Genomic DNA, 13,692 nt, shown 5'->3' with positions numbered 1-13,692 from the left:
CAAGGGAGGCAGAGAATGACCACATCCATTTCCATCGGCCATTCCTGAGAAGTGAAGTAGACAGAACCATCCCTGCTCTTATTACTGGATGAAATGCATGAGGAAGCGAGACCCCGGGGTCCTTCCATCAGGCACCACTGCAGAGTTTAGGTCTACATGCTCTCTCCTCATTGTGGACTCACTGTAACACCTGGAAGGCATTCTTTGACATCTTACAGACACTGTCCAAGTCAGCTGTGCAGCCAGCACTGTGCATGTGGTGGCTAGGCTCCCATGGTGGAATCACCCAGCATCCCATGTTCAGCAAGTCATCATCTCTATCTTCCTTCCACTGGGTGCCTCTAACTCTAGTTTTGTTTAGGGATTTGGGACTTTGGTTCAAGTCTTATCCCCTGCTCTTACAGTGACTCTTTCTGGATTTCAAATTTTGTGGTTCTCATAGAAAATTCCAGATGCCCTGATTGAATCCTGTCTCCAGTGCTGTGGATCCTGTCTCCAGAGCCTTCCAGTGCTGTGAGCCAGTGTCCTGGGCAGCCTCTGCCGTGCTGATTCCTAATTTTAGCCTTTGTAACTCAAAGTACTGGGGAGCAGTTTTACTTACTGATCTTTGGCAACTTTTAGGGGGAAAAAAACAAAACCAATAACCTTAAATGTTTCTATAGATAGCAGAAGAAATAAAAATTTTCAGTTCAGTTCAGTTCAGTCACTCAGTCGTGTCCGACTCTTTCAACCCCATGAATCGCAGCACGCCAGGCCTCCCTGTCCATCACCACCTCCTGGAGTGCACGCAGACTCACGTCCATCGAGTGCGTGATGCCATCCAGCCATCTCATCCTCTGTCGTCCCCTTCTCCTCCTGCCCCCAATCCCTCCCAGCATCAAAGTCTTTTCCAATGAGTCAACTCTTCACATGAGGTAGCCAAAGTACTGGAGCTTCAGCTTTAGCATCATTCCTTCCAAAGAAATCCCAGGGCTGATCTCCTTCAGAATGGACTGGTTGGATCTCCTTGCAGTCCAAGGGACTCTCAAGAGTCCTCTCCAACACCACAGTTCAAAAGCATCAATTCTTCGGGACTCAGTCTTCTTCACAGTCCAACTCTCACATCCATAGATGACCACAGGAAAAACCATAGCCTTGACCAGATGGACCTTAGTCGGCAAAGTAATGTCTCTGCTTTTGAATATACTATCTAGGTTGGTCATAACTTTTCTTCCAAGGAGTAAGCATATTTTAATTTCATGGCTGCAGTCACCATCTGCAGTGATTTTGGAGCCCCCAAAAAATAAAGTCTGACACTGTTTCCACTGTTTCCCCATCTACTTCCCATGAAGTAATGGGACCAGATGCCATGATCTTCATTTTCTGAATGTTGAGCTTTAAGCCAACTTTTTAGGTCTCATCTTTCACTTTCATCAAGAGGCTTTTTAGCTCCTCTTCACTTTCTGCCATAAGGGTGGTGTCATCTGCATATCAGTATTCTTGCCTTGAGAACCCCATGAACAGTATGAAAAGGCAAAATGATAGGATACCAAAAGAGGAACTCCCCAGGTCATTAGGTGCCCAGTATGCTACTGGAGATCAGTGGAGAAATAACTCCAGAAAGAATGAAGGGATGGAGCCAAAGCAAAAACAACACCCAGTTGTGGATGTGACTGGTGATAGAAGCAAGATCCGATGCTGTAAAGAGCAATATTGCGTAGGAACCTGAAATGTCAGGTCCATGAATCAAGCCAAATTGGAAGTGGTCAAACAAGAGATGGCAAGAGTGAATGTCGACATTCTAGGAATCAGCGAACTAAAATGAACTGGAATGGGTGAATTTAACTCAGATGACCATTATATCTACTACTGCAGGCAGGAATCCCTCAGAAGAAATGGAATAGCCATCATGGTCAACAAAAGAATCCAAAATGCAGTACTTGGATGCAATCTCAAAAATGACAGAATGATCTCTGTTCGTCTCCAAGGCAAACCATTCAGTATCACAGTTATCCAAGTCTATGCCCCAACTAGTAACGCTGAAGAAACTCAAGTTGAATGGTTTTATGAAGACTTACAAGACCTTTTAGAACTAACACCCAAAAAAGATGTCCTTTTCATTATAGGGGACTGGAATGCAAAAGTAGGAAGTCAAGAGACACCTGGAGTAACAGGCAAATTTGGCCTTGGAGTACAAAATGAAGCAGGTCAAAGTCTAACAGAGTTTTGCCAAGAGAATGTACCGGTCATAGCACTCTTCCAACAACACAAGAGAAGACTCTACACATGGACATCACCAGATGGTCAATACCGAAATCAGATTGATTATATTTTTGCAGCAAAAGATGGAGAAGCTCTATACAGTCAGCAAAAACAAGACCAGGAGCTGACTGTGGCTCAGATCATGAACTCCTTATTACCAAATTCAGACTCAAATTGAAGAAAGTAGGGAAAACCACTAGACCATTCAGGTATGACCTAAATCAAATCCCTTATGATTATACAGTGGAAGTGAGGAATAGATTTAAGGGCCTAGATCTGATAGATAGAGTGCCTGATGAACTATGGAATGAGGTTCGTGACACTGTACAGGAGACAGGGATCAAGACCATCCCCATGGAAAAGAAATGCAAAAAAGCAAAAATATTCACATTATTGAAAAAATTATTAATATTAAATAACTCAATGAATGCCTTAATGAGGCTTCTCTGGTGGCTCAGATGGTAAAAAATCTGCCTGCAATGCATGAGATCAGGGTTCAATCCCTGGATCAGGAAGATCCATTAGAGAAGGGAATGGCAACCCACTCCAGTATTCTTGCTGGAGAATTCCATGGACAGAGGAGCCTGGTGGACTACCGTCAGACAGGACAGAGTCAGACACAACTGAGCGACTATCACTTTACTTCAGTGCCTTAATGAAGTACTTTTAATTGGTTTAAATGATACTTAGAAATGAAAACAGCATGGTGGAATTTGCTTCTGTAAAGTAGTACGATTTGGTAAGAAGAAAAATCATGAGAGAATCAGGAATATAGTTTCAAGTCCAGTTTCTACTCAAGTATCCCCTGGGAAGGATGGCAAGAGATCAGAACAACAGGCTGTGTATTTTCTATTCAAACTGCAACTTTCCTTCATGTGACCATGACTACAGTTTGATCTGTGAGATTTGGGAAGGAGATTCACTCAGTAAAGAGGACATATTTTATAAAACCACTGAATCACAACATTAAAATATTCTCTGAATCAAAATGATACTTTGGATCAAGTACAAAGGATCAAGTTTCTGTCTTCTTAAGACTCTGTAATTTATAAGATTAAAAGAAAAAAGTCCTGACAAGATTTCCACCCCAATACTAGCAATTCTCAGTAGCCTTGAGACCAGGAATAATTCTATTCAGGGAAAGATGAAAGCTTGGCTCCTTTTTTATTTTCCTGATTCAGTTAATAGCCTTGCAGCACTGCCAACTTCTAATGAAAATAAGACAAAATGACCGGTCACACTGCATGATTAAAGACGAGACAAATCCAACATACACTGGAATAAACACTTACAATATTTCACGTTAGGCTATTCTCTGCTTAACTGATTTTATGGACCTCTGATTAAATATGATGAAAAATACTGATGAAATTACCCTGAAGCCTTTATTAATAATTAGAAGACACAGTTATCAGGGAGCTATTAGGATCCAGTGGCAAAGTAAGAGAATCCCTTGGTGCCCATCATAGAAGTAAAAGGTTAAGGACTATTCATTAAACGAAATGCCACAAAAACCACCCCATTTTTAACATGCTTATATATCTGTTATTAATATTATAAAGCAAAGCTTAACTGTTTAAATAATTCTGGTAGACTATAAATTAAAAATTAAATTTAAAAATTTCAGTAGAAACTCCATACAAAGAAATCCTGAAGCACCAGTACCTTCAAGACAATACTTTTAATTTCATATATTTTTAAATTATATTTCTTATCAATGTTTAAAAAATGATTTTATTTTTGGTTGTGCTGGGTCTTTGCTGCAGGCTTTTCACCAGTGGCAGAGAGTGGTGGTTCACAGGCTTCTCCTTGCGCTGGCTTCTCTTGTTGCAGAGCATGGGCGCTAGGGTGTTCGGGCTTCAGTAGTTGCAGCTCCCGGGCTTAGAGCGCAGGCTCTATAGTTGCAGCTCATGATTCGTGGCATGTGGGATCTTCCTGAACCAGGGATTAAACCGGTGTCTGCTACACTGGCAGGCAGATTCTTTACCACTGAGCCACCAGGGAAGCCTTTTATATTTTTAATCTGACCTTTAGTACTATTTGGAGACTTCCCTGGTGGCTCAGATGGTAAAGCATCTGTTTACAATGCTGGAGACCTAGGTTCGATCCCTAGGTCGGGAGGTTCCCTGGAGAAGGAAAACGCAACCCACTCCAGTACTCTTGCCTAGAAAATCCCATGGACAGAGGAGCCTGGTGTCCATGGGGTCGCAAAGAGTCAGACATGACTGAGTGACTTTACTTTCACTTAGTACTATTTAGAAGCACAGAATTATCATCCACATTATATGTGATCAAGTGTTGCTACACAACACTGCTATCTGATCAACTCCGTGACAGTTTAATTCAAATCTAAACATGAAACTGAGAATGATGGGAGCTAAAATACGAACTACTTACAAGAGCTTATGACAAAGCCCAATTACTCATAAACTTCTTAATGACTAGGAAGACACCCTAAGTTCAGTTCAGTTCAGTCGCTCAGTCGTGTCCGACTCTTTGCGACCCCATGAATCGCAACACGCCAGGCCTCCCTGTCCATCACCAACTCCCGGAGTTCACTCAGACTCATGTCCATCAAGTCAGTGATGCCATCCAGCCATCTCATCCTTTGTCATCCTCTTCTCCTCCTGCCCCCAATCCCTCCCAGCATCAGAGTCTTTTCCAATGAGTCAACTCTTTGCATGAGGTGGCCAAAGTACTGGAGTTTCAGCTTTAGCAACATTCCTTCCAAAGAAATCCCAGAGCTGATCTCCTTCAGAATGGACTGGTTGGATCTCCTTGCAGTCCAAGGGACTCTCAAGAGTGTTCTCCAACACCACAGTTCAAAAGCATCCATTCTTCGCCGTTCAGCCTTCTTTCCAGTCCAACTCTCACATCCATAGATGACCACAGGAAAAACCATAGCCTTGACTAGACAGATCTTAGTCAACAGAGTAATGTCTCTGCTTTTGAATATACTATCTAGGTTGGTCATAACTTTCCTTCCAAGGAGTAAGCGTCTTTTAATTTCATGGCTGCAGTCACCATCTGCAGTGATTTTGGAGCCCAAAAAAATAAAGTCTGACACTGTTTCCACTGTTTCCCCATCTATTTGCCATGAAGTGATGGGACCGGATGCCATGATCTTCATTTTCTGAATGTTGAGCTCTAGGCCAGCAAAAAAAAATCTATAATCTTTAGGTTATGCTTATTTCTTCCACTCATAGTCAAAAGTTTTCCAGGTATGAATCAACAAGATACCTTTAATGATATAGGATTTAAAAGTTTCTGGAAAAAAATAAGGGTTGAATAATGAATTGTAAGAGAGTCACACAAATAATAAAATCTTTTCTTATTGTTAAATTACATTACTTTAAAAAGAGGACAAGTATACTAAGCTTTGGTATTTTGAAATAAAGTTCATTATTCTTCCCATATTTTCACCAGTACACTCACAATTATTTTTTGAGGGGGAAGGTGTACAAAGATAGAATATTTATGACAATTATTCTAGGTACTCAGAACATATTGGAAAGAAACAGGAACAGTCCAAGTCTTTTTTCACTGAAGAAACCTTTTCCAATAACTACAGCCAATAATGACCTCTCATTTTTCCATATAACACATTACTCTGCCTGTTTTACCTATTTCCTAGTTACTTGAAGCTTCTTTATACGGTGTCCCCAGTCTGTAAATCCACTGAAGGCTGGGACTGTATTTTCCTCTTGGATCCAAATGAGTACTCAGCCCAGTCTTCGACCATGGTAGGTTCTAAAGATGTGTTGAATTGAACTGAATAGGAAATAAATAGGAACCATGCTCCTAGACTGCATGAGTTAGAACCTAGCATAAATGGCATACACCATTACCATGAACTCTTCTGTACAGATCTAGAAAGGAGTAGATCCAGGCTGGGAGGGACGATTGGATCATGACACTAGAACACATGCTAGTTAGAAAAGAACATGAATAAATTCTGTCCCATTAGTATGCACAATTAATAAAGAAATATTTTGTTCAATTTTAATTCGTACTAAAGCACTTAGTCCCTCCCTATGATAAAAATACAGGCTTAAAACAGTAAAAGAATTACATTGGTGATGCAGGCATCAGAATGCTTGAATTGAACATATCTAGGAACACTTGGCTGACAGTAACTGACCAAGTCCCTGTGTTATTAAAGGATTACAATCTTAAAAGTCCCTTTAGATCTTAAGCTCTAAAAATAATCTCAGAGTGAGAATGTAGTATTTGCATTATTACTTCTCTTTAAATGGACTCAGTTATTGGTTAAAAGAGTGTCCAAGTAAGCACTCAAAACACAGTTCTTTTTCTCATGCCCTCTCTGATTGCCTCTTTCTATTTATATTAACCTTTCTGCAAGTTTCCGCACATTCGTGTGGGAAGGAAGAAAGTTGTAAATAAAGTCTTCCTTATTTTCAAAACTTAACATCAGAATATGTGAAGGCAAGGACAACCTGTAACATGCTGTGAGGTAACAAAAATGAAAACAGATCACTGGGTTAGGCTCCTAAACATTAGTAGGAGCTGAAGATGGCACCACTTTTATGAAAGACTGTGAAGGTTGGACAGAAGCTGGAGAACAGGAGCCCAGGTCTACAATCTACCAGGGTATGGATCTTCCCAGCAGAACTTACCAGCCTTGTCTAGAACCTCCCCACCAGAAATCTCATCTTTTCCCCTGGTCAGAAGTAGGAGAAGGCTGAGTCTTTCCACAGCGTTTCATGGAGAGCCTTATGAGAGGATCTGGCATATGATGTAATAATTTATCTGTTTATCTTTGGGGTTTGTCAACCTCAGTCCTGCTGACATTTAAGGACAGAATTCTTTGTCACAGGGAGCTGTCCTGTGCATTGAAGGATGTTTAGCAGCATCTTGCTGGCCTCTACCTACTAAATGACAGTGTTGCCAACTTGCCAGTTATGACAACTAAAAATGTCTCCATCACTAAATATTTCTGGGCTAGTGGGGGTGGAGCGGAGTGTCCGCCCTTGTTGAGAACTGCTGGTTTACATGCTTAGGTGTGATTGAGACTATGCTGCTGCTGCTGCTAAGTCGCTTGTCATGTCCAACTCTGTGAGACCCCACAGATGGCAGCCCACCAGGCTCTGCCATCCCTGGGATTCTCCAGGCAAGAACACTGGAGTGGGTTGCCATTTCCTTCTCCAGTGCATGAAAGTGAAAAGTGAAAGTGAAGTCGCTCAGTTGTGTCCGACTCTTTGCGACCCCATGGCCTGCAGCCTACCAGGCTCCTCCGTCCATGGCATTTTCCAGGCAAGAGCACTGGAGTGGGGTGCCATTGCCTTCTCCAGCTAAGACTGTGAGCTACTGCTAAATGCACATCATTTCAGTCACACCTGCATGCCGAGTGCCTAGCACATTCCTGGAATACAGCAGGCATGAAACAGATTTTCCGAATAAATGTGTGTTAAAGGAACAACTTTAAAAATTATAATCCATTTTGGGAGACTTCTCTGACGGTCTAGTGGTTACGACTTTGCACTTTTACTGCTGAGGGCCCGGGTCTGATGGCCTGATTCCTGGTTGGGGAATTAAGATCTTGTGAGCCGTATGACGTGGCTGGAAAAAAAAAGTCCATTTTGGGTGCATGCAAACACCAAATTTGAATTCAAACCTAGGCATGCTTATTATATATGGCCATGGGCAAGTTATCTCTTTAATCTTTAGTTCTCTGTAAAATTGGATATTACTAGGTATAGTGTTGTTGGGAGTATAACATCACAACAGGCAAGTAAAAGTGCAGAGTATATGGTAGATAAGCAATTTAAGTACTAGGTTTCTCCTTAATCAATAAGCAAACAGATCACTTCCAATTTCCTTCCTGCCTTCCGACTTCTCTGATCCTCCTTTGGCAAAGTTCTGAGTTTCAGAAAGTTTTACATTCTTCAGGGTAGTTAGAAGCATGGTTAGCAGATGTTATTCTATCCCTGAAAACCCCCAAATGGTACTTGATCCTTTTCCTTTAGCTCTATCAAGAAGCTAGCTTTAATAAATCTTCAGAATGTCCACAGATTAGACATTTTCTCTAACAAGGTTTACATGTTTTTAATTGTCATCAGAGTGTATGTACCTCCAGTTTCATCGACCACACAGAAGCTGCAAAGCTGTTGCCTTTAAATCAGCTGCTTCACTGTGCTATTTCTCTAGATTTCTTAACATTTTCCACTGAGAACAAGATGACCATGTTAGAATGTCATACCTCATAATCACTTTCCAAAAATTCATGTAAGATCATTTCATAGATGAGTGGTTTCAGAACTGGATCCCCTCTCGGCAAATAAGGACTAATCGCCTAAGAAAAGAAAAAAGAAAAAAAAAAACTTTAGAAAGTAGCAAAGTAAAACTGTACTGCATGCAGTAGGCAGCAAGTATAAAAGTATACATTTACTTTAAATTTTAAGGCAATAGAGTACTTTGGAAAAATATTACAAAGATAAAAGATTCAAATAAGCTCGTTTTATATTTTTAAAAGTACATATGGGGTGTCTACATGTATGAATAAATTTGAATCAAAAAAATTCACTCTGTTAAGTAAACTTTCTCTCTTCTTGATGAATTAATGAAAATCTAAGTTATAAGAGAGAATGTCACAGAAGTTACATGATATCTAATCATGTTTTGAAATTAAGGGGAAATACATCTTGCATTTTTAGCTTTTTCAGTGCTGTATTAAAAGTTTCCAATTTCCAAACACTTGAAAATAGCTCCGCAGTACACCACCTTACCAATCACCATGCTCTGTCCTAGGGACCCACAGCTTGGGGCACTGTCCCCAGGAGCTCACAGCTTCATAGGCTGATATCTAAACAGCCAATTGCATGCTAAGTGTCTTGAAATAAGGATGAACAGGAAGCTGTGGAGAGGTGGATCTTGGAGACTGAAGCAGAAGTGACCGATGCCAGGAGTCTGTCAGGCAGAGAGAGAAGGGCAGGGGCACCCTTGGAGAGGGAACAGCATGGGTAAAGGCAGGGAACCATGAGCACCCACTATGCATGTGGGGAGGTCAGCATGGTTTGGAGACGAGGCTCGAGAGAAAGCTGAGAGGGGGTCATGAAAGGAAATCTGGATTTGATACTTTCAGCAGGAGGGGATAAGAGCAACATGCCTATTTTTTCAAATAGCTAATTCCAGGTTGGGCTTCCCCTATGGCTCAGTGGTGAAAAATCTGCCTGCAATGCAGAAGACTTGGGTTTGATCCCTGGGTCAGGAAGATCCCCTGGAGAAGAAAATGGCTACCCACCCCAGTATTCTTGCCTGGACAGAGGAGTCTTGTAGGTTTGTGAGACCACGGGCTCTCACAATGGATAGGACATGACTGAGCAACTAACATGTTCACTCTGGGTTAGGGTTGTCCACAGATCTACCAGAAGGCCCTTGTAAGATCTCAGGTGGGAGTTAAGACAGTGAGTGGTACTAGAGGGGGAGGAAAGGCCCAATCAATACTGATGATGTGAGACTGACAAGGATTGGCAATTAAACAGAAGGAGGAGGTAAGTTACATGTGGCCAGCTGAACAACTGCAGTTTTTAAAAGCATACTCATAATTCTAGGAGAGCACTTGTAAAAGCTCACAAAAACTGCAAAGTGAAAATGTTTCACACATACCTACAGGCACAGGAACACTTTACTGATTAGTTTGGATGTTGCACACTAAATTGAAAGATTAAAGAAATGAAATTATCAAAATTATTTGTTGGAGCTACCTGGTCAAAATGTTTCATTTATCTTCCAGTAAGTAAAATACTGGAAAATTCATTAATTATTCAGTACATGTGAAAAAAGCCGTCTGTGTATAATCTACTATGATTAGACCATACCTGTTTTCCATACTCATTAAAAAGAACATTAAAACTTCATCTGAACACCGAGGGAATTGGAGGGAGATAAGAAAGTGAACATATCGTACATGTAATATATATGTATATATTTTATGCACATAAAATATGAACCAGGCTTCTGTTTTGTAACTAATTTCTAACAGTTTTTCTTTCTAGTGAAATGGTACTCGCTTCCCAATAAAGAGCTGATTACTACTGTCTTAATTTTATTTCCATTTCAATATTAATATTGTTGTCATTGTTGTTTAGTCACTAAGTCATGTCTGACTCTTTTGCGACCCCATGGACTGTAGCCTGCCAAGCTCCTCTGTCCACAGAATTTGCTAGGCAAGAATACTGCAGTGGGTTGTCATTTCCTCCGGCAGGGAATTTTTCAAATCCAGAGATAGAACCCGAGTCTCCTGCACTGGCAGGTAGATTCTTTTCCGCTGAGCTGCCTGGGAAGCCCTCAATATTAATATACAAGTTTGCTTACCTTAAGCTGTCCAATTTCTTTAAATTTATAAACTTCGTATTCCCAGAGTGCTGCATTTTTCCCAAGAATTTTCTGGCATTTGCTGGTTGTAAAAAACATCCCAGGGAGAAAGACAGTATAAATAAAGAAAATAAACAGAGACAGAATAAGCAGTCATTTCCCCTAGTGGTTTAGATAAATCTCTTATCCCAGAGTTTTGACAAATTTTCATCTCAAGTGCCAATGAACATAAAGGTATTTATTACTGGTACTCACTTGACTGCATGTGAGTTGATGGAAATCAAGAAAATACAAAATACTTATACATAAAGATGAACCCCTTTCAGGAGACTTTGATAAGGGTTTTCCCAATGATTTTTCTGTTCTGTTTCCTACTTAACCAGATGAACGCTACTAGTTTGGGGACCCTTTATGCCCTAAAGAAACATCATCATACCTATAAGTATCCATTTAAACCAATTCTTTACTGGCTTTAAATAATGGACTACAAAATCAGGCTTTAGAACATCAGAATTCTACCTCAGTGCATAATGCGGAAAAAAATGTTTATGTATGAATAAAACTTTGATTTACACATCAAAGAAACACATTTCCCTAAATCAGGGGACAAAAATGTGGGCCTGAAGACTATCTTTCCAGGCTGCCTTATAAAATTGGTTTAAAATCTCAGACTGTTCATGTTTTTTGACACCTCTTTTGTTGAGAAAAATATTTTTCATTTGGTAAAAACGAGACAGTAGGTGGGTAAATAACATGTATCAATTCATTCTGTGATTAAAACTATTACTATTCAAAATTACCCATTAGAAAAATGTAAAAAAAATAAGTTGTAAAAAATGACTTATTTGTATTACTAATATGGCTCAATTCTATTTATATTAACAAATAGTTGTGAAAACATCCTGATTACCGTGCTGCTATATCATACTCTCCTCTTGCCACCAGGTGGTTTATATACGCCAAGCCGATGTCCTAGGGAAAATGAAACGAAGGAATTTCCTAGTTAACAGGAACACATGGAGAGTGAAAAAGTTGCCTTAAAGCTCAACATTCAGAAAACTAAGATCATGGCATCCAGTCCCATCACTTCATGGGAAATAGATGGGGAAACAGTAGAAACAGTGGCTGACTTTATTTTTCTGGGCTCCAAAATCACTGCAGATGGAGACTGCAGCCATGAAATTAAAAGACACTTACTCCTTGGAAGAAAAGTTATGACCAACCTAGACAGCATATTCAAAAGCAGAGACATTACTTTGCCAACAAAGGTCCGTCTAGTCAAGGCTATGGTTTTTCCAGTAGTCATGTATGGATATGAGAGTTGGACTATAAAGAAAGCTGAGTACCGAAGAATTGATGCTTTTGAATTGCGGTTTTGAAGAAGACTCTTGAGAGTCGCTTGGACTGCAAGGAGATCCAACCAGTCCATCCTAAAGGAGATCAGTCCTGGGTGTTCACTGGAAAGACTGATGTTGAAACTCCAATACTTTGGCCTTCTGATGCGAACTGACTCATTTGAAAAGACCCTGATGCTGGGAAAGATTTGAGAGGAGGAGGAGAAGGGGACGACAGAGGATGAAATGGTTGGATGGCATCACCTACTCAATGGACATGGGTTTGGGTGGACTCTGGGAGCTGGTGATGGACTGGAGGCCTGGCGTGCTGTGGTTCATGGGGTCGCGAAGAGTCAGACACAACTGAGCAACTGAACTGAACTGACGGAAAATTGGGTCTCAGTTCCTGAGTGAGCCATGACATTGGGTCCTATTAGCACTGCTGACGAGAACCTATCCACACTATACCTCAGTTTGCTTTATGTAATTATGCTCATTTCTTTCTCAGTCATATTTAAATATGCTTGTATTTTCACAAATTTTAGAATTCATAATTTTTTAAAAGTTGCTACTTTAATGGCTCCTACCCTGCCCTCTTCTAAAAAATGTCCTACAAAAGACATCTCTGATATGAGAAACACAATCTAATTTCATGTTATCACTAGATATAAACTTGTTTCTTGTGCTTTCATCTGTAAAATATGAGTTTTCTGTCTCTTCTACATCTCTGAGGATATGCTGTAAGAGAAAAGAAAGGACAGGACACCACTCAAAAGGGAAATATTCAACTTCACATCAACGTGAAAATGAAAAACAGGACATTCAAACCGACACGTTTTCTGATGAGGAAACAGCCTCAAAGCAGTGAACTGACTGGCTTCCCAGGACTCATGCTCATTCACTTAGTCTACTTTGGTTCTGAGAGGATTTCGGGTGGCCTGTGTCACAGATACAGGGGACCTCTTATGACCCTTATGAAAGATTAGCTCCATGCAAAAGCATCTGCATTAGAAGCTTAACTCAATATATGTAAAAAATAAAAGAAAAAAACTTAGATTTTTAAGTTCTACTTTACATACAAAAAAATCTTTTGTGGAACTTCTTCCTAGATGGCAGAAATGGTAGAAGCCCATTTCTCTCTGCTTGCCTTGTCCTAGGAAGGAAATATCCAGGCATGATTAGTGTAGAGGACATGCCCATTTCAAGAGTGAGGGGAAATACCCTAAATTCTTAGTTGATTCAATTTTACTTTAAGGACGACTAGGTAGGAAATCATATTCCAAATCTGTTGGAACTACAGGATAAAGAAAGAGTGACTAACTTTATTTCTCTGAAAATCACAGATCACACTATCTATAGTGAGTCTACAGGTTCAGAGAAGAGATGCCTCCTTTGCAGAGTCAATTTCTCCAACCTTTGTTGCCTGTGTTCCTTTAACCTTAACCTGATTTTATCTCTTTCCCCTTATCATAAGCATGTTAAATGTCTCTCTTACACAAAATACCCAGGACTACCAAAAACCCGCCCATGATGTCATAGTCCCCACCTGCAGTCTTGAATCTTTTCCACTTTGCAGCCAGCCTAATAGTTTCTATTCTACTCGACTTCATCATCTCCTATTCACTTTCACTCTGCCAAGCATGTCAAGAATAAATAATACATGTACAGAAAATGTACTTGTCACTTTCATGTTACCAAATCCAGCGTACAGCTGACTAGCTGAGCTCGTCTTAGTTTTGACTTGCTTACTTTAATATACTCTTGCACTGGTAGGACTACTCCA

The 13,692-nt window shown here is 40.3% G+C and overlaps 1 protein-coding gene across 3 annotated transcripts in view; it reads right to left on the bottom strand.

Annotated features, from left to right (window-relative positions):
• The window catches only part of VPS41 (VPS41 subunit of HOPS complex), a 207,725-nt gene that overhangs the window by 27,001 nt on the left and 167,032 nt on the right, over window positions 1-13,692 (bottom strand). For all 3 annotated transcript variants that reach the window (XM_069588258.1, XM_069588257.1, XM_069588260.1), the window contains 3 exons: window positions 11,486-11,547; window positions 10,576-10,657; window positions 8,462-8,554 (listed from right to left, as the gene is read on the bottom strand). In XM_069588258.1, the coding sequence (XP_069444359.1) occupies window positions 8,462-8,554; window positions 10,576-10,657; window positions 11,486-11,547 (237 nt within the window). The remainder of the gene's footprint in view (window positions 1-8,461; window positions 8,555-10,575; window positions 10,658-11,485; window positions 11,548-13,692) is intronic.

Source organism: Ovis canadensis, chromosome 4, assembly GCF_042477335.2.
Source record: "Ovis canadensis isolate MfBH-ARS-UI-01 breed Bighorn chromosome 4, ARS-UI_OviCan_v2, whole genome shotgun sequence".
In the NCBI taxonomy this organism is placed as follows: Eukaryota; Metazoa; Chordata; class Mammalia; order Artiodactyla; family Bovidae; genus Ovis; species Ovis canadensis.
This window is presented reverse-complemented; position numbering and strand designations above follow the sequence as displayed.